Source organism: Convolutriloba macropyga, chromosome 12 (assembly GCF_964194025.1).
Source record: "Convolutriloba macropyga chromosome 12, txConMacr16.3, whole genome shotgun sequence".
In the NCBI taxonomy this organism is placed as follows: domain Eukaryota; kingdom Metazoa; phylum Xenacoelomorpha; order Acoela; family Convolutidae; genus Convolutriloba; species Convolutriloba macropyga.
Genome location: NC_134479.1, coordinates 39,071,106 through 39,098,904, shown reverse-complemented (window position 1 = coordinate 39,098,904; position 27,799 = coordinate 39,071,106). Strand labels below are relative to the sequence as shown.

Genomic DNA, 27,799 nt, shown 5'->3' with positions numbered 1-27,799 from the left:
AATCTGAAAGGGAACATAAAACTATCTTTCATCACGTCCATCAAAGACATAAACATACTTTTAACGCATGAAAGTAAACTCATGAGGATTGCGAAGAGTTGAAGCCAGAGGGAGGGGTCAGAAACTCAGATGATTGCTTTCATACCATTAATTTTTGTCTACTCATTAGTTTTGCTGAATCAAATATTTAGAGACAAAAAAGCCTTTTAAAGAATTGCTCAGCGACTTGGTGCCCTTTCGGACTTTACAGGAAAAGCAGAGAAACTAATTTTTGAGACCAAAAATCGGCAGTACGAAAAATTACATTAATTAAGACCAACAGGGCTAATATAATTGCTATAAACTTTGTTTGAGAGCAATTGCTAAGGTATGGTAGAAAACCATAAGAGCAAGCAAATTGCCTCTCTCGGCTAAAGAACCATTTCCTTGAGCTTCAGCTCGACCTAAACGAATTTCAATATTTTTGGAAAAATTGACAGTTGGACCAAGAAGGGAAAATAACTCAATAATTAACTCATTTGTTACGCATCTCTTTATGAAATCTTAGTGAATCGCTAAGTTCTCATCAGTTTAAATCTTCAACAGATCACATTGTAACCTGGACACAGCTTGAAATTCAAAACCCACCAAATCGGGTTTTCAATGTTGCAGTTTGCAGTATGACCTAATGACCAAGGGAAAAAAAATTCAAGAATAAACAGGATGCTCCGTTTTGTCCTCACAAAAAAAACTCTGATCTCTCTAATCTAAAAAATTCCGGAACTAACAAATTCTATTAAACTGACCGGCTTTTCAAACTGATAAAAGCTAAAGGAGAACTTTCAAAATTCATTACAAGATATTGCTTAAGCCGAAATACTTTGCTCAGCCAGGTTCTAAAAACGATGCTTCTTTGCTAAAAACATTTTTGGAAACACCGTTGGCAACTCCTTCAAACTATATGTTTTTGTTCTTTCAGCAACTCTGCCAAAACAAGCATCACAAGTTTGCTCGAAGTTTGATGAATCCATTGACTAAAGCTCAAAAATCTAGAAATAAGAACAAAGGTAAACTTACTATTTTAACAGGTTTAAACTATAGATCTAGTCCATTCGTCGATGGATCTCAAAAACACAAAAAAGCTCGCCTTTCATTCAATGACCTTAATTACTTGAAACCTAGAATGATTATAAATGTAAAGACTGAATTTCGAGGTGTTTTTAAATTTCGGAGAAAATAGTTTTGTAAATCATAGCGTAAAATCTACCCGATTTTGTTCCACTAAGTTTCGCTGAAAGAAAAAGACAAGCGGTAGCCAACACAGCTTAGCCTAGAAAGTTTGGATCAAATTTTTTTCAAAAAATTACAATCAATTTATAGAAATTATAAAATATTTACATATTTAGATAAACAGCTGTCGCATTCTTCTGCTAGTTAAAAAAAAACAAAGAAAAAGGAAAATAGTGCTGGCTTTTACATCTTTTTGAATGCTACAAACAACATTAAAACTAGAAATCAAAAACTTATAATCCAAATCTTTCCGGTAAGATTTTTAAAACCCCATGGAACCTTAACGTTCAGAGCACAACTTTTTGACATTGAGCAAAACAGTTGTAACCATTTTATGACTGTTTGCAAAAACACAAATATGACAAATTTGGGATGCTTCATTCATGTGGTTGGTTTGCCGTTGTCCTACGCGGTAACATTGTAATAAATTCACTATGGCTGAAATCTTTTTGAAATTATATTTTCGGTTTTTTATTTTAATTTTAATCTTATGATAACCACTATTGTGCGAAAGTATTGATCCATTGACATGAAACTTTGCACTGACAATAGGTGTGTCAGCTGCCATTAAACATTAGCTATTTGGATAAAAAGCGAAACATATTTCGGTACAAATCTGCACTTAATGACACCTAATCTTAATTCAATTCATTTCATTTTCACATGTGATTGAATGAGTACCGATTTGACAAGTTCGTTTGTGCTCTTTAATTGAACCTGACAAGTGGATTTTTTTGGTCGAAAAAAAAACAAAATTTATCGCCCGCCGAAAAAGGACCCCGAATAAAAAATAATCAGTTGAGCATGCACTTCCTCTCCCAGAAAAGTGGGTCCGAACAACAATTATTAAATACGTACACAGTCAAGGAACATCTTTTTGCTTAGTAGTCAGAGAATCTCAAATTGTACTTTAAAGAATTCGAGCCACAGAATACACCAATCCTGATAATAAGTCATCCTATCACTACTCAAAAAATTGACCGCGAGCTGGAATTACAATTATTTCCTGCAATCTACAACATTTGCAACTAGTAAATTTCAGTGTCACCAAAACTCCCATTGCAATTTCAGCCTAACCAGTTTCAGCCTAACCAGTCGACACCTCCAGTTCCAGGCTAACGAATTTATCAATGAATGATCTGGATTGTGAAGCTATAAAAAAGACTGATTTGTAACTGAGCTCTGAATATATATGACACACTTTAATCTCAGCACAATTAATTAGAGACAAACCATCGTAGTAATTTACAATAAGTTTATTAAGTAGGTACAACAGTAATCTACTAATCAATTCAGAGGGACATAATGGTAGGTGGAATTAGCACACAACTAAGCGGACCGAACTATTTTCTTCCTTTCTAAAATTATAACTTCACGCCAGCGTGTGTAACTGAAAATAAAATTGAGTGGTCTACAAAAGTTTTATCTAATAGTGCCGCTTCTAAAAATTTTGCAAAATACAGCAGAAAACAGTCCGTTAAAGGAGAAATTGAGATTTGATATAAATTTGAAAAATCTGTAAGAATGAGCTCTACTTCCATAAATATAATACAGCAACAGATGAGAAAAATATTAACGAAGAGAGTCGGATGGATGTTATTTTAATTTATGACGGATCAATTTCTGAATACTCAATTCGAAATACTATGAAGTCCAATAAATTCACAGCGACAACTCGATTGATCAAATTAAATCAAAACCATTAAATGTATCAAGATGTTTCAAATTGTTCATAATATGACGTCATTTCACGACATCATGCTATGCTTCAAAACCATTGATAACAGCCTTTCGTTCTATAAAAGGCTCTTTCTCAAACATCTAAAAATGAGCTGAGACTTCTCAAAATGAGCATAAACTCCCCAAAATTTTTGCTATTTCTATAATAATCCATGATTTAGATTCCTAAAAGCTGCCCAAAAAAGAAATAGTATTCTACAAATTGGGATTTCTTCATAAGAGTGGTTCATTTTTTCTAGAATACAACTAAATCTAGAAGCCTAATCGAATTATACTTAATTTCGCATGCAAACGTAAACAGACATTGATCCGACATAAAACAAAACCCTAGCGAGATTTGGGCTAACTGTTTGAATTCAAATGACTAGGAGCATCTGCAAACATACACTTCAACTCATAGGCCTGGGCCAGAATCTGATCAATCTCACTATCAGCCCAGTGATACGTTGGCAGGTTCTGCAACTTAAGCAAAACACCCTGAAAATCTTTCTCCTCTTTTAACTGCGGTGACCAGTACTTCAAAAAGGCCGCACAAACATACCGATGAAATTCTGCCACTCCTGATTTTTCCGACTGATACGTATCCCAAAGCCTTATAGAACAATGCAGAGGTATTTCACGCATTAAGAGGTTGTTCATCCATCGGAACGCGAACTGAAGATATTCGACTTCTAAGACCTCAAAATGTTGATGAAGTTCTGAATCAATTCGTTTAATTAAATCCTTCAGCAAGGCGACCTTGTGTTGGATTCCAGGCTGTGCAAACGAGTAATTATCCTGAATACTTTCGAGCAACTTTGTCAAACACCAAAACGAATCTGCTTCGATATTCTTCAAGTCCACTGTCTTCAGTTTTGATATTTCAATGTCATCCACGTATCTATTGCCATTGACTTCAGACAGAAAAACGTAGAAAAAGGGCACAACTAAATCGTTAAGTCCCTGGACATAGCCACTCGCTGGATGACGAAAGGCCCAAATGTAAAGAATTCGTTCGAACATTAATTGGATTTCGGGTTTTTGAAACATGGGAATCAGGGGTTTAGTCCTCGGAATGTCAATTTTGATCTGCCTACAAACACGATAAAACATTCATTAATTGTCATGCTATCTGATTCAAAATAATCACATTCGAAATATAAGTTAATGAGATCTTCAAATCCTTAAGCTATAAACCTATTAAAATTATATTTTAAAACAATAATTTTTTTTAAATTCCTGAAAGAAATTAGCAATGTCATCTATATTTACCGACGTTGCATCATCATTAACGCTTACATGTTCAACATTACATCCACAAAAAATCATACGAAAAATCGGCGTAGATTTATTAGAGAAGCAACAAGAACTCGACCAACGTATAACCGAACAGACAAAATTAGAATTTTTAGATCAAATTTAAAATGTAGTCACCTGTGTACTTCATGGTTGAAAGTGGTTGTATTATTAAAAATACTTTCAACCAGCTGGAAATAATCCCTGCGTTTACGCTCCAGTGTTTCTGTTTGCCTGTCTTTATTCGGTGGTAAGTATCCATTCAGCAACCTCCAAGCGTAAGGTCGCAGCTTGAGTGGAATTCCATTCCAACAAAGGTCTTTTAACCGATCCAAATCAATCGGGTCTTCTTTTAAAACATCGTCAAATTTCTTCACTTTTATTGCGGCTCGTTCGTTTTTATCTCTTTCCCTAGAATTTGGCCGAGGCAGCGATGAAGGGATATCAGAAACATCTGAAAACTGAGAAGGTTGGCTTGAGTTTCCATTTTTGGCCTGTGGTAATTTTGAACCATTTTGGTTCGGAGGTGATTTGTTCGACTTTTTGTGGTTCTCTATCACGTTGTTTGCAGTTGTTGTGGCAACATCTTGTTGTAGAACGCTGCCCCAATTCAAAGCCATCAAGTCATCATTCGAGAATTCCCAGGCATCGTGAGTGTTCTGTTGGAATTCGTCAAAGTTTTTGGCTTTCAGGTTTTTTCCTATGAATAGAAAGAACAATTCAGCAATATCGTTGATATCATTTGAGTTGAAAACCTTTCTTAATGCCATATTGAATAAACTCAAGGTTAATGAAATATAGTTGATACTAAATTTGCGCCAAAGCTACTAATTTCAGCAGTAGCAATAAATTCTTTCAAATGAGGAACAAGACAATATAAACGACAGATTGGTAATTCAAGACAAGAAAGGAAACACTGAAGTACTTAGTATGATCAAATTACTTGAATTTTGAACTCAATAATAGATTTTTTCTAGGCAACTACCTTAATTGGACCAGCTAGTTTCCACAATCCATATTGAGCCAATATATGGAAATATTGAGCAGACAAGAATAATGAGTTTTTGACGATTGGTTTTATTCTAACAGTTGCAAAAAATGCGTAAAGCTCGGATTTGCTAAATGCTCGCTTGTGATAGATTCACATCAAGTGCTTTTCAGTCGCTTCTGATGTCCGTTCGAAGTCTTAACCTAAACAGTGGAGAAAAACAAAATCAAAATGATTGAACAAAAATATGTGAAAAGAGCATATTAAAAAGCCCAGCTGACAGATAGCCAGCCTTTAACTGCCTTTTTCGCAGAACTGTAGTCTCATACACAAAACAATGACCAGAAAAGAAAAATTCACTTAAAAAATCAACTACTAATAGCTGAAATTGCTAAACTTCTGGTGAATTTTCTAAGCTCAAAGAATTATATCTCAGAATTAAACTAACGAAAAACAAAGGAAATTTGAAGTCATTGCGACGTCACTGGTCTTAACAAAAAATCTCCAACAAAACCGAAAATAGCACAACAATTCCTGACATACATTCCAGAGCATTCGGGGAACAAGGAATATGCCTCACACGCTTGTTACAAGAAGAGCCATTGAAACCCATATGACCCTACATACAAGAAGAAAATTTCAAAAATAGAGATGTACATAAGTAGAAAAAACTTGACATTTTTCGAGCAACTTCAAAGTAGTCAATATCAAAATTTACTCTAAACGAACCCCTGAAATACGCGTATCATATATGACGTTTAAGAAAACTAATATAAAATCTGAATAGGCAGCAAAAATGAATGCAAAAAACTGTTTTATTTTGTGAAAACATAATCGACTGCCATCGGGCGAATTCCTCTTAAATCTTGCACGGTTGAATTCGGTAGTACGCAGCTTGGGAGAAGATGCTAGCATTGGATGGGGGAGGGGGTTTCAGCGAAGTGGCGGGGCATGCACGGAGGGGGGTGGGGGGTCAAGTGATGGGGGGCAAGGTTATGACGGCTCGACGCGAGGGGACATTAAGACCACAGGACTAACATAATTGATACTATAATTAAATTTCGTTTGATAGCAATAATAATAAGTGGCCCTGAAGTCGTAACACAAATCTTGACGACGAAATAAGAAAAACCAAGAGAACGCCAATACTAACCCCAGCTATCGCTGTGCGGCTATAAAAAAGATTGAAAATGACAAAAAATTTTACAAAATTTCAAAAAAGAATTTATAATCCATTCAATTGAAACAGTGAGAGAGTCAGAAGTCAAACATAAAAATCGTGACTATGTAAAACAAAAATCGTGATCAAAAGGTAAAGCGAATTAAAAAAAAAAACATATCAGCGCAAGTCCTGACGTACAATTCCAAGAATTTTCATTGACTAAACAAAAAACTAGACCTAGAACGGACTATGAATGAATTTGGAAAACCATTCAGGAAAAACAGTAAAGATCAAAGTTAAATTGCCGCATGTGAACAAAAAACAACTAGCGAGAAAGCGAATTTTTTTACAAACACCGTTTCCTCACAACTTGAAAATTGGAGCGAAAAAAAAATTCACGCCTTAAAACCACTCGCTTTTTCGCTACACTTCCTGTTTCGGCGTGACCAAAACCACTAGTCCAATTTGACTTCATAAATCATGGAAATGTGTGAACAGATCTTAAAAGACAGCACCCCAATACAATTCAATCTCTTTGAATTGCAAAAAAGGAGAGCGCCTAAATAATAAATGTTTGAGAGGCTGAGGGCGGCTACCATCGCCGGAAGAATTCCGGGAACAACTCGAAGTGGAAATACAATTAAACGCCATCCAACTACTCCTCAGACAAAACGTGCCTGCATTTATTTGACTATAAAAACAAAAAAAACAAAGCCAAAAAACTGCAAAAAATTAAGTAAAATAGTTCCGATTTTAGCCATTTTTTTGTCATATTTCTCACCAAAACATGATTCATATCAACAAAAATGTACCCAATTGCTATCTGAAATTTGCTTAAGTAGAAGGGGTTTTTTCAATACCAACTTAAGCCAATAAAACAAAACAATCGTCAAAAACTCAAAAATTAGCCCGAAAATCAGCAAAATACACGAAAAACCTCCGAATTATCATAAAATTCATGTGAATTTCCAGAAACCTTCAAACCACTACAAAACCAGCCTAAAATTAAAACAAAATCATAATCAAACCTCTTAACCAAAAAATGAAAAAGTAACTGCTTTAAAATGCCGCACATGAACAAAAAAATTTTGCTCACTTACAGATTTTTTTTCACTTCTCAATTTCTCGCTCTCTCAAAAACAGCGGTCTGAACAAAAAACACTCTTTTCGCTCCGCTCTACACATTTGCTCAGCACCAAAATCACTCCAAATCTTTTTGCGCGTTTCATTTCCGCTTAAAAAATCACTCCAATAAAATTGATTTAAAAAAGAAATTCTCCAATACTCCTCTTCGAGTCGTAAAAAGACAGCGCCCCAATAGAATTCAAATTCTTTGAAATTTAAAAAGGAGAGCGCCTAAATAATAGCCATTTGAGAGGCTGACGGCGGCTATTAAACAATCAGACGAAGAATCGGTCGAGCGAGAAATCTCATCTAAAAACGACCACAGGACAAACACAATTGCTACAAACTTCGTTTTAGAGCAATTAATTAGCTGTCACAATCAGCTATGAAAAATTTCGAATCAATTATGATCCCATTAAGATGCGGAAAAAACCACCAGCAAACAAACTATTTTTTCAAAATAGGTTTCAGAGAAATAAATGAATTGAATAAAAACTTCCAGAAAGTTTCTGTGTCAGTCCAGGAATCAGAAAATATTTAAATCAACCTTACAGAGTTTGATTGACAAGCATACGTTCTAAACAGAGCCACAATTTACGTTCCTTTTTAAACCTAATCTATGATCTCAAATACCTAATATAACAACACAGACAGTAGTTCCGAGAACCAAACCATCAGCATGGCTATCCTCGAGGAGCGGTAAGTTCATGACGCTTATAGGCAAGAAGCGCACGAGATGTGTTGACGTTTCGGCAAAACAGCAAGAACAGAAAACAAAATAGACTATGGTCGGAGGATTGTGCCTCATTTTAGCCGCGGAGGGTATACAACGGCATACAGGGGCTTAAAGAAATAATTTTAGAGATTATTATTACCAATTCCATGAACTGAAATGAAATCCATTGAATGTCGCAATTAATGTCAGTGGCTTAATTCTAAATGGGGACAATTTAGGTCACTTAAAAAAAGGAAGTCGAGCGTGAACAAATCCCTCGATAAGTCAAAGCATTAGACGAAAAATCGACAAACAAATTTACAGATGAAATGCTCGACAACTCCATGTTAAATAAAACATATCTGGACGAAGCCACGCAAACCCAAAATTTGGAGCAGGAAAGGACCTCTCGAAAATTTGAAACGAAAAAGTTAAAAACATAACCGACTAAACGTTGGAAGATTTGCTCTCGAACGACTAGTGGGAGCTCTAATCAATTGCAACCTGCTTCAGTCAGGGGGGAAGCCTAAATGGGACCAAGAAGTTCAATAGTGGGCTTCAAATAACCACATTAGAGGGTATTATATACCACTATTAAGATTTAAAGATAAAAATGGCACCAGTTTCAGCGCAATTTTCATTTGACTTTTAGTATTAAATTGCCGTCAATTGAGTTCAGGTGCCTGAAACTGTAATTGAGAGATCACGCGAAACGCAAAAAGTCAAGGGCGTAAAAGTCACTCGAAAAGTCAAAACCGGCAAGCAAAAAGTTTGCATAAAAAAGACACACGTTTACAATAATTGCTATGAACTTTCTGCCGATAAAAATCTCAAATGAGATTGATCTTGATCGAAGACACAAAATCAAGCGAGGAAAACGAGACCGTGAAAACGAATCAATTCGTTCAGTCCAAGCAATCACTTTGAAAAGAAAACGACGCTTCACTTTAACACGGAGGCTCGGTAATGTGCGTTTGCACATTAAGTTCCGACCGGGCTCATCTACATTTTTCACTTAATTGTCTACCAAATGAGGAAGAGATAAAAATATAACATATCAACATATCGTTCAACAAACTACTAAAAGAATAAAACAATCTAGTAGAGAGGGTCTAAGAGACCTGTGGCTATCATAAAAATGACTACAAGAAAAGACGGCAATAAAAATCAAATAGTTACAAATATTAATTATGACCAAAACTCCTTGTCCATTTTTTGAAAACCACTTATAACCAAATCAAAAGGGCATCAGATAAAATTTATAACGGTACTTTTCGGAGATTAACCGGTACTTTTTGGAACAAAATATGGGACTTTTCCTCAATGCGACATGGCAACAAGTCGATTAAAAATGAGCAAAAGCGGCAAAAGTTCATTAAAACATTGCTTCTTTTTTAAAAAAAGTATTAAATTCGAACTGGTTAGAAACATTACGCATCAAATGAAATCATTGAGAGAGTCTTATAAGCCTCAATAGAGAGCGACTGAGGCCTTTCATTATCCAGGATATGTCATACGACTACAAAAAGAACGACAAACACAGGCAAAATTTGCTCGAAAAATTATGCACGAAAACGACGTCCCCCCAATCAATTAAATATTAAGGTGATCACAAAAGATAAATAAAAATCTTCGTTTGCATTTTTTGCATGTGACAAAATTTGTAAGTCAAATGACGCCCATTATTGCGATACTGTGAAAAGAAAACAAAAACCTACAAAAAAGGGGCAAATTTGCAAAAATTACGAAAATTGCTTTTATGAAAACTGGTTGTTCCAAGAAGAAAAACCATTTGAGTAAAATAAAACCGTTATGAAGAGCAAATTGTGTTTCAAAACATAAATGATGTCAATTGTATATAGAGATGCTTAACTACAACTTAACAGAAACAAAATTGTCAGATCAAAATTCTCATTTTATTAAAAACAAATATTTTCAAAAATAATAGCCAACAAAAGCTGTCGACTAAAAGAGTAGACAGTTTGTCTTGCAACTACTCGTAAAAACTAGTTGCGACTGTTATTAATGAGACTAAATCATAAGACTATAAAATAACATTAAATAAAAGCTGAACTAATAAGTTTCAAAAACAACCTTACGAGACCACAGCTTTGAAGCCATTAAATTTATAAGATATAAACCGCGAGAATATAGCATCTTCAATTGCGTCTCCTTTGATCATCATAACACCTTTTTGTAAAATTACTATCACAAAATGACAACAAAAAGAACCACAAAAACTCTAATTATCTAAACTTCACAAAATTCTTCTGAAACAAATTGTCTAAGCTCTGTAGACATCATTTAGGAAGTTTAAACAACAGAAAAATTATTGTTTGATTCAAAAAAAAACATTAAAAAAGCTCTAAATAATGAGGCGAACTTAAGCAAAAGATACCACATTGTAAAATACGAAAAAAAAACGCAAACCAGAACAAAAAGGGATAAGTTGAAGAATACTATTACTCTTTTTTTAGAAATTTAATTCGAAAGTCAAAACAACCATTAGTTATTTACCGATATCAGTTATTTAAATTCATTTGTTTATCTATAGTTGGCCGCTGAGACCTTTAATTACACAATATTTGGCATATGACAACAAAAATTAACAAATACAGGGCAAAAATAAAAAACTACCATTTTCTGCAAGAGAACGGTGTCGCAGCCCTTCAAACCATATGTTATAAGAACAAAAATTATCTTCCGTTTCAAATGTTGAAAAGATTTTTTAAGTTAAAACAACAGCAAAAATGGGCAATTAAGCAAGAAAATCAGAAAATTTTGTATAAAAACTCGTAGTACCACAACCAAAAAACCTTCTGTTAAAACAATCGGCCAAAAAATTAGTTTTTATTCTATAAGGAGGAAACGTTAACCTGTACTTACTGAGACTAAACAAAATGTTGACTATAAAATTGACAAGTTCAAAAAATCACAGAAATTTCCTTAAAACAAAAACATTCAATAACATAAGAGACATTAGGTAACCACCGAATGAATAGAAAAGGTTCACTTGCAACTCTTGAGGAGGAAATTTAGATCTTTGAGTGGTTAACTAAAAAATCAGACTGCCAAAAGAATAACAATTGAAGGCAAAAGACAAGAATTCAGTTAAATTTTACTAAAACTCTTCCTCCAAGCCATAAAAACCCTTTGGTTCTCTGAAAACAAACTGTATCTACATTCGGCCTCAAATTTACGTAAAATGGAGCTGTCATTAACGGAGCCGTGATTAAAAAATATTGTCAGTAATTAACATTAAAAGAACAAAAGCAAAATATTTTGAAAGAAGGCAGCATCAAAATAAAAACCAAAAAGTCTCTGATTCTAAGAGTCCATGATATCATCGAACCACTCCTTCAATTTATCGCCCGCCCAGCAAACCGACCAAGTGTTCTAATTATTTGCGAACAAGACCAATTAATGCGTGGAATTCTTCAAATATTGAAAAAAAAATGCATTTTGTATAATTACCGAGTTAAATCTGCAAAAAACGACAAAGTTTTAATTCCAGAAGACTTTCATACGGCGCCTAATTGCATCTAGCGCTCTTTTCGAAATTAGGGAGTCTGTGTTAAAGTTTCTAGATCACTAAGTCTGGCATTTTGTGCCATTTTTGCTTAAAAAAAATTTTGAATTTTGAAAATTTTATCCAATATTTTAGCCAAAAAAACTTCAATCAAACAATTCAGCAACGCTGTTCTATCTCTAACGGTAACAACAACACTCTGCCGTTAAAAATTTTAACTTATTTTGAATTATATTAGCGAAATTGTGCCAAATTTTAGCAAAAATTACTGAAAATGTGAACAAAAACAGTCGAATGTTCACAAAACTTTAAACCCCGATAACTCACTGCAAAACACGAAAATCGAAAAAAAATCTTTTTAATTCCGTATTCTACGCTGGACGGGATTTTTAATGATACCACTCACAATTCTCTACGATGAATATATCGGTCGGCAAAAATTGACTGAACAAAAAAATCCCAGTTGAGTATATAGTTCCTCACTCCCCACTAAAGTGGGGGTCGGAACAATTATAAAATAAGTTTGAGAGCCATTCATGACGGCTCATATCCGTTCCTACGAGTCGAATAACGGATTTTGAGATAATTGTTTTTTACCGAATAAACTATATCTGAGAAAACATACACCCATATGCAGCAAAGATTCGTGTACTACATCACAGAACACATCAGGACTGCAGGAAATACTAATTTAGAGGTCGGACTTCATTACAAAAATGCTTCCAACATTTTCCGAGATGAATTTATCTATGGGTTGGTTAGCCGTTCTACGTAGTACAGATTTCTGTATTCCATTTATCGAAACGGCTTCCACTCCCTCGTGTACAATTGCAAGCTAAAGTTGATTATTCATATTTTTACAATTAAAAATACAACTTGTGATGCCAATCACTAAAATCAATGCAAAAGTTCATCATTCAGTCAAACAGTTTTCTGATCAGTTCACCAGAAAAGGAAAAAAAAATCCCCCGTTTCAAGTGTACCTGGAGATGTGGACGTTGTTCCAGCACTCTGGGTCATTCCAAGAGGAGGATGTTGCGCCCCATAGACGGGCTGAACAGTACCTGGAACCCTACTGTTCTTGCTCCACGAATTCTGTTGATTAATCCAGCGACTCATTTCGGATACTGTTGACAATGTCGTTAATACATTTAAGAAATTAATACATTGTATCTAATAGATTTCTTAAAATCGACAGCTGTTGCTGTTATTTAGCTATTGGGATTGGCATATGTCAGTTGATTGCAAAATTGTCTGATTTCACTTTACATTGCATCTGAAATAAATGCAAACCTAATGTTCGAACGATAAAAGACTGTTCAGATTGATCAATTCGGCTAATTTCAGCGAGGTCTTGGGACCCAAACCAGCTTATTCATAAAAGGTTCCAAATTCTTCAAACATAAATTTTCTCTTAAATCAGTACCAATTTGGGCAACATTCCTATAAAATTTCAAATTCGACCCCCTTTTATTACAATGAAAAACACGTTTTTATCTTGAAAAATTCAGAATTCAGTAACGTATTTTACAAGAATTATTATGCGAATTACAATTTGAGGATTCTATTTATAAAAATATCAAAATTATTTCTCATCTGCAACGAAAAAAGAATAAGAGAAAAGAAGGCATGAAGAATAATTCAATGTCAAGTACAGCCCTCCATGTCATCAAATAGAAAAAATAGTTATCTATAATAGAATATTTAACAAACCAACAATTTGAATTACAGGAGCTTCAAAAATTGTCACCTAAATTTAATGTATCTGTACCAACCATATTAAAACACTAAAATCGATCAAATATCAAAGTTCGGAGCAAAATTATTTTTAGTTTCGAAGCGTTGGTGACAATTTTCAAAGCTCAAAAAACTAAGTATTCCAATTGAATTGCTCATTCCAGTTAAATCACCGAGACTTGAAATTTGAACAGATATTTTATATAAACTGGATGGTACGCCATTGGAACATACATTTCACACTCGATTCTCAGAGCTCACATTAACTCAGAGATATAATCAATTTAAGGAGAAAAGATTGATAGAATCGTCATTTTTTGGAAGTTAGCTCAACATGGTGTGTCCAAGAAGGCATCATTTGATCAGCTTTCAAATGTCCCCAGGAATTGAAGTTCAGCTCTAACTTCTGAAACAAAAAGAAAAGCCATCATTTGAATGTACTTTCGAAAAAAAATCTGATATCATGGATTCGACAAATTTTTTAACTAGAGTGATAACAAACCACAACACCGATATGAACTACTTGAGCAATGCTAACAACATAAAACTATCACAGCTACTGATATTATACATAATAATATAAGCCTCTAATACGCTTACCAATTTTGTCTTAAAGAAAATGGTAGAACCTATCACAATACAACCCGTTCCCACATTTGTCCCCATAGAAATAGAGCCCCCTTATGGTTCGCTTTGCTGAGGGGGCAAGTTTAAGTTCTAGCTTCACTACGCTTCAGGTTAAAACCGAAGCAGAACTTAATACTAGCGTGCTGCAACGACAGAAACCGATTTAGAGCAGAATAGAACACGGGACAGATCTGATTACCAACTTGATCCAAAATGTCCATCATCAAGATGCTTGAATTCATTCATAGTACAAGAGCACCAGATGAATCCGTCCGAAGGTCAATGAGAACTTCGGGGACAGCTGCATGAACAAATAATTTATCTAATCATTGACCTTACTTTACTCTGCAGCACAGTTCAACTATTGTTTTAAAAATATCAATTAGTTCTGTATTCGCTTTATAAAAAACATAGCCGGCAGATTGCCCGAAAATAGCCGCCGTTGACGCGCATCGGGATTGAAACAGAAAAAGGAAAAAAAGAGAAATTGACAGCGTTTTTTCTGTTCTTTTTCAGTTCTAATTTGGCGTGCAGTTTCAGTTAGATTCTAAAACTAATTCAGCTTCTTGGCCTTACTTTCATCATTGACCTTACTTTCCCGACCTTACTTTCATCATTGACCTTACTTTACTCTGCAGCAGAGTTCAACTATTGTTTTAAAAATATCAATTAGTTCTGTATTCGCTTTATAAAAAACAGCCGGCAGATTGCCCGAAAATAGCCGCCGTTGACGCGCTTGATGCGCATCGGGATTGAAACAGGAAAAGGAAACATACCCGGCAGATTGCCGGAAAATAGCCGCCGTTGATTCCAATAAGCATGATTGGGATTGAAATAACAGAAGATATTGAAAAAAAAAAGATTTTTGTACAAAAACATTTTTTTAAGTCCGATTTATTTTGATGCCATTTCGTAGTTGATTATACTTCTGTTTCTTAGAGAGAGGCTACAGGGGCTACTATCAATAACAATAAGCATTAGAGATGGTAACTAATACTTATAAAAACGACGTTCAAATAGCGGGCATCTAAAATTGGGCTTTATGGGTTTATCCCGTTTCTATTTCTGACTTCAATTTTTTCTACTGACTCTGTTCATTTTGAATTGCTTTGCTGAGCAACTGATGTTCAAAATCACTTTTAGCAGAATGAGAGAAGAGAGAAACTAGCCTAGAGAAGTCAAAAAGATTTCACGCAAAATGTTGAAAAGGCGGCAAAATGAGGTAAAGCGAAACATTTTTTTATTCGACGAAGTAAAAAAAAAAAAATAGGAGCGCTATAATAGCCGGCTGAGAAGATGAGGGCGGCTATTAAAAAAGAGACAAATTGACAGCATTTTTTCTGTTCTTTTTCAGTTCTAATTTGGCGTGCAGTTTCAGTTAGATTCTAAAACTAATTCAGCTTCTAAACTTAATACCGATATCAGCAGGCGAACACTCTAATGAACTTTGCTAACCTAATGCACAATGACTTAATGACCAGGCTTTATCGGTTTATCTCATTTCTTTTGATTTTGTTCTTCAGACTTTGACCGTATTCACTTCATTACGTAATTCAATTAGTGAAAGAATTTAAAGCCCATTCAGTTGAAACAGTGAGTGAAGTAAGCAGAAGTCAAATGTTAAAATCGTGACTTATGCTAAACGAAAAACGTGATCAAAAGGTAAAGCGAATTAAAAAAACATAGCAAAGTTCTGACGAACAATTCAAAGAACTTTCATTAGCTTAAAAAAAACTGGACATAGAGTGGACTATGAAAGAAATGGGAAAACCATTTCCAAAATCAGATAAAAAATTTAAAAAAGTGAATCATTGTCAAAATTCCGCATGTGAACAAAAAACCACTAGCGAGAAAGAAAATTGGTACAAACAAAAAATAGGCCTAGAATAAACTTTGACTGGATTGGGAAAAACATTTAGAAAAAATCCGATCCAAAAAAGTCAAAAAACCCAGTTAAAATCAAAGTGAAATTACCGCATGTAAACAAAAAACCCCTAGAGAGAAAGCGAAACTTTGTTCAAACACCGTTTTCTCACTCTACTTTAAAATTAGATTGAAAAATTTCACGCTGCATAACCAATCGCTTTTTCGCTCCACTTCAGCGTGACCAAAACCACTACTCCAATAAGACTTCAAAAATCATGAAAATGTGTGAACAGATCTTTAAAAAAACAGCGCCCCAATACAATTCAAATTCCTTGGATTGCAAAAAAAGGACAGCGCCTAAATAATAGCCGTTGAGACGCTGACGGCGGCTATTAAAATCAACTTATTGACTTTTTTTCGATGTTTTCGTGGTGCATTAAAGATTCTGCTGGTACATTTTTCTTAAAAATGACATGGACAACTCTATCAAAGGTGGTACAAAGAAACTCAATGCATGAAATATTTAAAGCATGATTACAGCTAAATTTGTAAACTGTGCATTCACATCTACCTTTATATTCCCATAAAAGCAGCCTCGGAGCAACAACAGCTCACAGTAAATTGGAATAACATTGCTTTAACATAAAACCCCATCTAATGGGAAGAAGTCAAGCACTTAGAACTGAGTGATAAAAAAATCTGAATAAGGTTTAATATTGTCTAGATTTTACTGCTACTGCGCTCAGAGTAGCCCTAAACAAACCACTTTTGCTAGAAGTTGCTTATCATACTTCGGATTTAATTGTCGCTGAAATTTTAGATGCTTTGTGTTGGTTAGAAGATATCAAGAGTAAACGATCAGTAGGAGAGCTACAGGGAGACAGATTAGAGCAACTCGTTTAAGATTAATAAACGATTAGCGAAGGCAAGGCTTCAAAACTAAAACTTTCTATAAAAGTTTGGTCTATGTACAGATTGCATAATGTTTGCAGTGTTTTACAAAACGTACAAAAAAATCATGCAAACGCAAATGCATTGAAAACTCATACTCAGAAATGAAACGATCTCAGCAAATGGCCAGACCACTTAAAATCTCAACGACCAAAACAGCTAAGAGATTGCCAGAAAGTATCTTCGATAGAGTGGTAGGCTCGCAGTCGCAAAATCCCATTAAAAAAACATCGAAAGAGGTTTTTTCAAACCAATTGAGGTCATTTAGTTTAGAACAATTTGTGTAACTTATGTATTATTTCCATTAGCTGTACTCAAATAATCTTCAACTAGCTCCAATAAATAATGCACACAACACTGTCAAAATCGCTTGAATTGATGAAAAAAATCTGAAGTGAACGTGACTTGATATGTTTGTAACTACAATCTTAACGAACCAAGAGAAGGCCAATAATTCGATTTCATTTTTTTACATGACATTCTGTTTCTACTGGTTGATCTCAAATAATCGTCAAGTTGAGTACAATATCCTGATTTGACCTACACTTATTCCATTAATTTATGCAACAACCTATTTGAGAGAGGAAAACCAATTTTGAGAGTGAGGTCACCTTAGTGACCAACCTGTTCATGCGAATGATCAAATACTCGATCAAGATGAGTGAAAAAGATGTCACGCAGTCGATATTGAATGACTGAATAAGCAAAAAGCAGATTTGAAGTCAGCATGATTGCGGCCGATAAAATATCCGCTCTGCTATTGCAGCAATTAATAAACAAAATTGATACAGCAGACAAGCTGACGACAACACCAATAACACCTTAGGAAAATGCTTTCCACCTGTTAAAGAGTAACTACTAAAAACATAGTTGGCAGAAAATAGCCGCATTAGCTTCGTAGATCTGCAGTCTCAAAAAGATGGCAAAAGAAACAGACCGAAAAGCTGAGCTCTTGTATTTTAAGAATATGCTTAACGTACTACTGATTCTATTAGCTGCCTTTAAATACCCTTCGGTTAGAGTGACACGAACTCATTTGACCTTATCTCTTTGAATTAACGTAGAGAAAAATCAAATTCAGAGTCAGTAAGTCATTTTTGAGAGAGTTATCTGTTACCAAAGAATTAATCACCCGAATGATAAAAACACTCTCCACAAAGTGAAAAATGACGTCACGCACGCAATTCATTCGAAGATGCATGAACGAATGAAAAACAAAGAAGATTTGAAGTGGTGATAGTGACCTCATATTGTCGTAAGAAAAATCTTGTTGACGAAATAAAAAAAACCAAGAAAAGGCTAATAATAGCCTCAGCTATCGCTTTGCTGCTATTAACAAACAAACAAACGTCAGATGAATAGGCCTTGAACAACACATGGGAGCTAAACTTAATTGAAGCCTTATTTAATTCAGTTCAGCCGTTTTATATTGTGAATAGGAGGGTACTTTCAATAACTCTCTCGAAAAATCAATCAATCAAGTGAGCAAAACATTTTATAGAACTAAACAGCCGAGCACAAAACTTTGCAGAAAAGGCAGGTGACTAAAATAATTTCTACACATTCCGTTCTAGAGCAATCAAAAACAAGCAGACCTTATTGTGATCATTGAAAAAGTTGCCTTTGGTTGTAGCTAGCTTAAAAGCATAGCGAGGCTGTACCCGAAGGGCGAAAAGAAAAGCGGGCTGGGTTAAAAAAAATAAGGGTCCGAACTATGCATATTTGCCTCAACTGCTCCTCAACATCTTCGCTGAATCGCACACTTCGATCTTAGTAAGTGTTTAAAAGAGTTGCTCCGACGCCTAACACCCTCAAGCCTCATCCAGTGTCATTCAACGCAAAGTCAACATACTCAAGCGAGCAAAAGAACAAAATGAAGAAAATGCTAAGCAAAAAAGTTCGCATGAAAAACATACACGTTTACAATTTCGTTCAAGAACAATTGAAAATTTAAATCACGAGAAACTTAGCAAAGGATTTTTTCACCGAGACATGCATGATACAAAACAAACTCAAATCTCAACGAACTCAAAGCATGTCTCAAAAAATTAGGTGGTCGAGTGAAATTTAATTGCTGATTAATGAAGTTTCTTAAGGCTCAAAAATCAACATCACTTAAAACACTCACGTGCACATTTTAAAATGCCAAAAGTCTACAGTGCCAGAAGTTAAAATGCCAGAAGTTGCTACTTCACCAGAAGTTGATTCCGTTGACTTTCGTCATTTTAAAACGTGCGCGTTTCGTGTTTTAAGCACGGTTACGTGACTCTGCATAAGTCACTTCGAAACTCTAACTTAATATCTCAAACCGCTTCGCGGTTCTCGATAAACGCCAGAAGTTCTCAGTGACTTCAAGCAGAGTCACGTAACCATTACTAAAGTGACGGCATAATAAGCAATATCTGAGTTTCGCTTGATATTCAGTGAAACCAGCTTTCAGAAGCATTCAAACAGCCGCATGATACTGCGCTCTACGCTCAAAAAATGTAGTACTTACAATCGAATGTACACAGGACTATTTCGAGACACTTGATCTCACTTACAAGAAGGCTGGGAGGTGATTGGCGTGTCATTCTCTTCTGCTCCTTGGCTGGATTTATCCTTCTCAGCTGCCTTCTCCCCTTCTTCTGGGAACATAAAATCATCCACATTCACCCCATCGGTCTCGTCCTCTGCGGGCTTGCATTTTCCACAGCAGAAGCAACAACAGCAGAAACAGCAAAAGCAGAAACAACATCCTGTGAAGCAGAAACAAAGGCAGAAACACACTTTGGCCAACGGACTGTTCATCTTCATCCACACTTTAAGAGCCTGAAATCAGTGACATGTGATATTTCTGTAATTGAACTTAAAGGGCAGCTTAAGACGTCAAGATTTTGTGCTTTAGAGAACATTTTGAACTCGTAACTTTCAAAAACTTCCACTCAAATTTTGTTGTCAACCAGGAAATGCTCAAATCACTAGGTCACAATCGCATTGATGCAATTGAATCTTCATTTTCGATATCCTCATTATTACATTGTAATCATAGTAATCATTGAGATCTCAGCTTATGTTCCGCGATCATCCGACACAGTCAATTTTTGTTGAATTTCTCACGTGGTCCATGAATAGCCAAGTTATCTTTTATGAATCTTCTATGAGTCAAGATCATCTTGTAATGTGCAAAAACCAGTAAAAGCTCAAATGATAACCACTGCACACAAGATCTCGAGATATATAGCTGAGGTTAACTGACTAAGGGGAATATCAAAAAGAAAAATTTAAAAACAATCTGGAATCTGGTCATGCAACGCAATATACAGGTTTCAACAAAGTTTTAATAGTCACTTCAAGCAAGAATGTGTGGAATATACTTACATCTGGTCCCATTTGATCGAGTAGTTGTAATCCACGACTTCCGTATTTGTCATAGATATCCTTTTTGGCCTCGTCTGATAGAACCCCATGTGCACGGTTGATTTCTTTGAACTGAAACGACAAAACCATTCAAGGAAATCATATTCAGTACAAAGCGTAATATGTTAACCTCCCCGAGATTAATTTTCTATTCATTATTTTTTATAATCCTTGTATTTTGGTTAAATTATGACCCTTGTGCCCTAATAAGAGCCGAGACTAGTCACTGCTATTGAAAAATAGCAAGATATTAACTTCAATACAATCATATTTTACCCGGAAGTAAAAAAAAAGCTCCGAACCGTTTAATATAACTACTTCTACTAAAGTTGTGCTTCAACTTTTTACAATTGCGAGTGACAACCGAAAATATAACCTATACTAACAGAAAACTGCCTAACAAGTGTTTTAAGGGTTAATACTTGAAAGCTTGCTTATGAAAAGTCAAAATTATTGTTGAGAACCAACAGCTAGTGAAACTAAGAATTTAAGCCTCGCCAAAACTGCAACCAACCGCGCTTTCTGTCGTTCAAATGACTAAGTTTTTGAAATCAACTTTTAATCCCGTCTGATGGTGATTTACGTCGAATTAAGATTGGGTTCATTTTTGAGGGAAAACCGGATTTTTACATCAGCCAAAACAGATGTCGGTCAATTTGTTTTAATAAGTAAAATAAACTTACCATTTCAGCAGCTTCGGGGTTGTCGCGGTTTTTGTCCGGATGGTATTTTAAGGCCATCTAAAACAGCAGGCAACATTTTTCGCATACAGCAAATACAATTCAAATGGTAAACAAGATAGTGAAACGAACCTTTCTATAGCTACGTTTGATGTCATCTTGTGTTGCTGTCTTCTCGATATTCAGCAACTTGTATAGACTCTCACCCCTGAAACATTTTGCTAAGTTACAGAGACGGCGATAACTCAAGCTGAACATAACAAATTCTTAATTTAACAGCAAAATGAACATAAAATGACTAAATAAACAAGATGCCTTAAAGCTGAAAATAAACAAAAAATGACGAGACGGCTCGCATAAATGTGCGTTGCACAGACAGCTCCATCAAAATCATAAATAAAAACATTGCTAGTTGAAAGCAGAACAGGTCGCTGAAAATCTCCAAATATAAAGAAGGGATCAAAAAATTCACAAAACTTAGCGCCTTTGACAACATACCCGGTATATTGCCCGGCAAAAGCCTTCATTAGGATTAAAACCCGATAAGGATTAAAAGAACAGAAAAAAAATGGAAAATACTGATTGATGTACAAAAATATTTTTAAAGTGCGAACTATTTTGATTTCATTTCGTTATTAAACATAACGCTGCCTCTTAATGACACGATAGAGTGGATAGTATCCATACTAATACGCATTGAAGATGGTAAGTAAGATGTATAAGAACAAAGGTTCAGTAGCCGGCTTCTAAAAATGGGCTTTATCGGTTTTCCGTTTCTAATTTTATAAGCTTCGCTGAGCAACTGCAGTCTAGAAACATGTTAAGTAGAATGAGCGAAGAAGGAAAAAAGCTCAAAATGCTTTCAGAAAAAACCGTCAAAACGAGGTAAAGCGAAACAAGTTTTTATTCGACGAAGTAAAAAAAAACATAGCAGGACAAGCCATGAGATACAATCCAAAGAACTGCATGAAAAACTTAGGACTACTGTACCTGACCAGTAGATCAACTGAACAATGCAGTAAACTATCAAACCCTGAAGGAGGTTTTATGAACCCCAAGGCTAGAAAAACGAAAGATTTTCAAAAAACTTAAAATAGCAAAAATTGGTACCAATTTTTGTTGCCGTACCAAATTATGTAGCTCTAAAAATGGTCAAAAAAGTAAAAATATCGTGTAAAGTCCTTTATCAACTTTGTCAAGAGAAAAACCATCTCAGAAATTGCGAAAACAAAATAATAAAAAACTAAACAAAAATATATCATTGCTAAAACTCTTGAAGCTTTTACTCTGAAGACCAAGTTTGATCCATTTAAAGAGGCACATCAACCAACGCGCAAGCCTTGAAATAGGTTATTGGCCAAAAAAGATAGAAAAAAAACAAGAAACACTTAGAAATCTGAAAATTGCAACTTCAACAATTTTTCTTAATTTCGCAATATAAAAATGTTCAAAACCACTTTTTTTTGTCTCTGGAATCTGTCCGGTATCCCATCTGCAATTTGGCTCGTCAAAAAAGTTTCATTGGCCGTAAAGATTGACAAACCATAGAGGAGGTTACCTGGCCGCTGAGGCAAGAAAAACTGAACAAAAGGCAGATATTTTCAAAAGACTTGCCAAAAATGGCAATACTTATCGAAAAAGTGCTATAATTCATGATATTGAAATGACAACACAATGACAAAATCTCAATGACAAAAAAGTTAAAATAATGAAAAAAAATGCAAGTTTAAAAAAATAAATGCTAAAATTCGTGACATCAAAAATTTGAAAACCTTAGAATTATGCAGTAAACTATCAAACCCTAAGACAGATTTCATGAACCCCGGGGCTGGAAAATTGCAAAAATTAGTACCAATTTTTGATGCCGTACCAAAACATGTAGCTCTAAAAATGATCATAAAAAGTAAAAATATCGTGTAGAAGCTTTGACGAACGTCAATTCAAGACTAATCAAACAAAAACTCAAAAGAAATGGCAACATTTAAAAAATGAACCATTTTGGGCTCAAAACACCTAAAAACGACCTTTTAACCTGAAGTTAAACCCTTCCCCGCAAATCCACCAGACTAAGAACTTGAAGGACTAATAAAGCCAGCTTTGGGATTCTAATCAACTTAATGCCCACTGGGCCTAACTTGTTTTATCCAGTTTTGCAAGATCAAAGTCATTAAAAAACAAGTGAAAAATCTTACAAAAAACGATAGAGCCCCAATACAATCCAATTCATGGATTGTAAAAAACAGTGGGACATGAACTGAAGTACAATCCAACGAAGTTAATTAAATAATGCCATGAAAACAAAATTTCACAGCAATATCAACCTAAAACAAGCAAAAAAAACCATGACCCTATATAAAAAATAAACACAAAATCTAGATACAATTAGACAATTTCGCGTTCCAAGGTCTAGTCTTTTGAGAACCAAAAATAAAATTATCAGTTTGAAAATGTTGACCCTATGCATCCTCAGAATCACTACTCTATACGACAACCTACTAGGAAAGCACACAAAGCAAAAACGATGCAAAAACTAAGGAAATCAGAAAAAAGAAAATTTTTGAGAATAAGTGGAGTCAAAATAAAATAAGCACAGAACTACATTGCTGAATTCTACAATGCAAAAAAACAAGAGATTGGAAAAAATAAGTAAATTTTTGAGAATAAGTGGAGTCAAAGTAAAATGAACACAGAACAGAACTACATTACAGAATCCTTAACCACAGCATACCATAAAACTTTAGTCGAAGCAGTTCTAATGGCTGAAAAAAGGACAATAGGAGTACAGATGAAAGCAAGACACAAAATCACAAAAAAATCGAAAACAAGCGATATCTCAGTCAATGAAAACGTTGGCTAAAAATGAAGCAAAATGAAGCCAGCATGAGGATTCTAATCAAACTTAATGCCCACTGGGCCTTACCAGTTTATCTCGTTTGGCAAGATCAGAGTCATTTTAAAATTTGTGATAACATGTTACAGAAAAGACAGACCCCCAATACAATCCAACTCTTGGATTGTAAAACAATCAGCAGGACATGACCTGAAGTTCAATCCAACGGAATGAATTACATAATGACCAAACAATTAATATCTCTACAGCAATATCAATCTAGAGGGAGGTAAGTCAAGTGTGACCATAAATTTAATCTCGCGAATGAAAAAAAAAACTCGCTAGACTAAGAGCAAAGAATAACGTCACGCACACACTTCAGATGACATTGCATGAATGAATGAACAAAAAGCAGATTTGAAGTGGTTGTGACGTCATATGGTCGTAACAAAAATCGCGACGAAATAAAAAAAACCAAAAAAACCAAGAGAAGGCCAATAATAGCCCCAGCTATCGCTGTGCGGCTATCAATAACAAACAATTCGATAAAAACGATATCTCAGTAAAAAAAAACTCAAAATGAAGCAAATAAATGGCGTCAAACCATGCCGCACTACAAGCCCAATGAGACCGGTAATTTTTAAAATAAAGAAGAACACTTAAAACGTCAAAAAATGTAAGACTAAAAATCATATTTCATCAGAAGTATTGAAATTAATAAAACCAATTCCTAAGAACTCGCGCAAGCAATCGAACGCTTTTCCTCATTAGCAACCAATAAAACCTGTCATAAATCAGATTTAATATTAAGACAACAATTAATCAATTTTCGATTCATTTTAAAAACCAAAAGAATTGGCTTATACTTTTTGAGCATTAACAGTGCAAAAGTCACTGAACGCACTAGCTAAGCACTGAAATAAATTTTTCAATTATATAGATCATCATTAGAAACCGAATAGACTTGTTGCATAAGCAGAACTTAAAAAATTACCAGTATATTTTGAAATCGAACAGCATATATTTCGTAGCAAACGAAAGACGCGATTGATTTAAACATCCTTATCAATTGATGACATCTGTCATTAATAAAAATAAGAGATAAAACAAACTGACAAAAAAACACGCAAAATTTAAAAAAAATCGACACTTCCTTGAAAACAATTAGTTTCAAAGTCAAAGAAATCAGTAGCTTCTGTCAATCAGTAGCAATCGAAATCATTAAATCGATCAACTTACACTGTATTAGGAACCTCAGAGGCCTGTTCCTAATGCGATTAAAAGATAAGACTACAAAAAGTTCAACAAAAACAAAAACTAAAGTATTCACTGAAAAATTTTGGGAACAAGAAGTGTCAAATTCACGGATACCACTGACCGAACACTCACGCCATTAAACACTCACGCTTACGCTGTATTAGGAACCTTAGAAGCCTGTCCCTAAAGCGATTAAAAGATAAGACTACAAAAAGTTCAACGAAAAACCTAAAAAATTAGCTGAAAATTTTTTGGGAACAAAAAAAACCAAAGTCACGGAAACCACTAATCAAACACTCACACCATTAATTAGGTTCAATTATGTCTAAATAGAACCAAAAAGTCCGGTCATTACTGATACTAGAGGATAACAGCTAAGTAATATTTAAAAAAGGGGGCAAAAACTCAAATATTTAACTATATTTTATGACTACAAATAGTGTCAAAGTCATAAAAAGCTATAGCTTCCCATTGACTAATTCAAGCAACTGCAAATAGGCGCAAAAAGAACACATATGTACCATTCTTACACCACTTAAGGGAAGAAACACTGGAAACAAAAGTCAAATTAACTCACGTGAAAACAATTTCCTGTGAAAAACTCATATGTTCAAACACCAGCTTCTTCTCTATTTTAAAGATAGTTTGGAAAAAAAATTACACCACAAAATTACTTGATTTTTCGCTCCCTTTACTACTCCAGCGTGACTAAAACCAACACTCTAATTTGACTTCTCATTTACTTGAAAAAGCCGAAAAATTGTGAACAGATCTTAAAAGACAGCACACCAATACAATCCAGATACTTTGGATTGTAAAAAAATAGGAGCGCAATAAGATATCGTTATAGACTACAGTCGAGCGAATTGCTCTCCTCGAACAACATTTGAGTGGTTGACTCTGGTATTAGTTAGCTAAAGTACAAAGGGGTGAGCCTCATAGGGCTAGGACGATAAAAGTCAAGGAAGGGTGTGACAGTCCAAGATCGCCCTTTAAACACCGGAAATCTGCCATCCTCAATTATTAAAGCTCTAAGAGAGATGCTCGGAGACTTAATGCCTTTGGTCTTTACCAGTTTATCGCACTTTGAAGACGGAATGTCAACTTAAATTGCTGAAGAATATGAGCAGAAGTCAACTTAAATTGAGCAAAAGAATAAAGAATGTTCGAGAACGTTCTAGTTAAACACTCAAAACTGTCAAGCGAAAATTTTGCAAACACACAAACGTTTACTAAAATTGCCTCAAACTTTGTTCGAGAACAATTAACCACCTCCGGTCAGAGAAATTGCTCTCAAACTAGGTGTTGATATTTGAAAACTTGGGCCTAATGATGTTAACCTAGCTAGCTGTATGGGCAGCAGAGTGAAAAATACGGTGGATGGAATTCGAGACTGAAGAAATTGATCCTTGTACCTTAAATCTATACCACCCCTGCAATTTTAATCACTGCGCATCTTTAAGAACAGAACGGCTCTAAGATAACTCAGCAACTTGATGCTCTCCAGGCTCTGTCATTCATCCCGTTCTCAGGATATAAAGTCAAATGGTTTGACGAAAAAAATGATAAAATTCGGTAGGAAAAACTCGCATTCAAAAGAAAGGCCAACAGGATTAATATGATTATTGCTAACTTCGTATGACACCAATTAAAAATATTCCCGGCTGAAGATTTTTGACCTTTGAACTCTCCTTCATTTTCTAACAGTTCGCTCCTGCTGTAACTTTTTGGACATAAAATATATTGACCCCATAACTTACTCAGCACTCATCTTCCGATCCCTGGCATTTGGGCCTCCTGTCAAGTTGTCTGTCTCTCTCATTATCGTTGGCAGGTACTAAACCAAAGTAGCCCAGATGATGTAAATGATAGAATGACGGGAAGATATGATAATTAATGTTGCACCAGTGATGATCTCGAGACGAGGACAAAACGATAAACAATTTGAAAAACTACGCTAAATAACTTTGCAGAAGAACTTTTGTCTACGTCATGCAAGCATCTGAAATAACTTAAGTTATGAAAAAAAGGTAATCAACTTGATATGTACACATAAAAAAAACTACGATAATATTATTAAACTACATTAAAACTTACTAAAACACAGTATGAGAACTTAATTCTACCGTCGGCCTTAAGAACAGAAAAAAATGGCTCGAGTTCCAAACAAATCTGAACATAAATGCCGATTTTTTATTCTCTATTCTGTTCTTACTTGATTGCTCTTTTACATAGCATGTAAAACTGCTACAGTGCGTCAAAAAACTGTACTCACTCAAAATACTCAAACAAGATTCGGTAGTGGCCTAAGAATGATACCAGTGTAATACTTTTTATCAGCAAATTATGCTGTAACTTCACTTCAAAACAACAGTTAAGCATACTATAAATTACTACAAATTTATTGACTGATTTCTCAGAAGTAATATTAGAACATCTAACTGTACAACAAAAATTAAATTTCATAACTCAATTCAAATAGGCGCTGAGGAAAAGATATCAATGACAAAATACAAGGAAAAAAATTAAGCTAGAGTCAGAATTCTTGAAAAGAGGCTGGAGCATTTCATAAACAATTTTCACTTAATATTAATGTTTTAACACAATATTATTACTTTCATTTCTTTATAACGTATCTATAACGTATTC

At 34.8% G+C, this 27,799-nt stretch overlaps 2 protein-coding genes across 3 annotated transcripts; both read right to left on the bottom strand.

Moving 5' to 3' along the window:
• Positions 1–3,294: 3,294 nt before the first annotated feature.
• Positions 3,295–13,099, bottom strand: LOC142351014 (TBC1 domain family member 22B-like). The gene is made up of 3 exons (XM_075403060.1): positions 12,787–13,099; positions 4,423–4,984; positions 3,295–4,081 (listed from the first exon to the last, which is right to left on the bottom strand). Exons 1-3 carry the CDS (start codon positions 12,920–12,922, stop codon positions 3,352–3,354), a joined length of 1,428 nt encoding a protein of 475 aa, XP_075259175.1. The 5' UTR covers positions 12,923–13,099; the 3' UTR covers positions 3,295–3,351.
• A 194-nt stretch (positions 13,100–13,293) lies between these two features.
• LOC142351016 (dnaJ homolog subfamily C member 5-like) lies at positions 13,294–27,279 on the bottom strand. Of its 2 annotated transcripts, XM_075403061.1 has the most exons (7): positions 26,911–27,279; positions 21,196–21,271; positions 21,067–21,123; positions 20,345–20,455; positions 19,528–19,795; positions 14,371–14,468; positions 13,294–13,946 (listed from the first exon to the last, which is right to left on the bottom strand). In XM_075403061.1, exons 1-6 carry the CDS (start codon positions 26,970–26,972, stop codon positions 14,410–14,412), a joined length of 633 nt encoding a protein of 210 aa, XP_075259176.1. In that variant the 5' UTR covers positions 26,973–27,279; the 3' UTR covers positions 13,294–13,946; positions 14,371–14,409. The 2 variants fall into 2 exon arrangements, with proteins under 2 accessions (XP_075259176.1, XP_075259177.1); XM_075403062.1 differs by lacking the exon at positions 14,371–14,468 and having other exon boundaries at positions 26,911–27,269.
• Positions 27,280–27,799: the final 520 nt, after the last annotated feature.

Bases quoted from the DNA above. Each gene is read 5' to 3' on its own strand.
- LOC142351016 (XM_075403061.1), bottom strand. From the start codon at position 26,972: ATGAGAGAGACAGACAACTTGACAGGAGGCCCAAATGCCAGGGATCGG. The intron at 21,124-21,195 runs GTTCGTTTCACT...CTGCTGTTTTAG, and splicing joins TCAAACGTAGCTATAGAAAG to ATGGCCTTAAAATACCATCC. The intron at 14,469-19,527 runs GTAAGTGAGATC...TTGTTCATGCAG, and splicing joins AATCACCTCCCAGCCTTCTT to CTGTCCCCGAAGTTCTCATT.
- LOC142351014 (XM_075403060.1), bottom strand. From the start codon at position 12,922: ATGAGTCGCTGGATTAATCAACAGAATTCGTGGAGCAAGAACAGTAGG. The intron at 4,985-12,786 runs GTACACTTGAAA...TTCTATTCATAG, and splicing joins AACAACGTCCACATCTCCAG to GAAAAAACCTGAAAGCCAAA. The intron at 4,082-4,422 runs GTGACTACATTT...TCGTGTTTGTAG, and splicing joins TTCAACCATGAAGTACACAG to GCAGATCAAAATTGACATTC.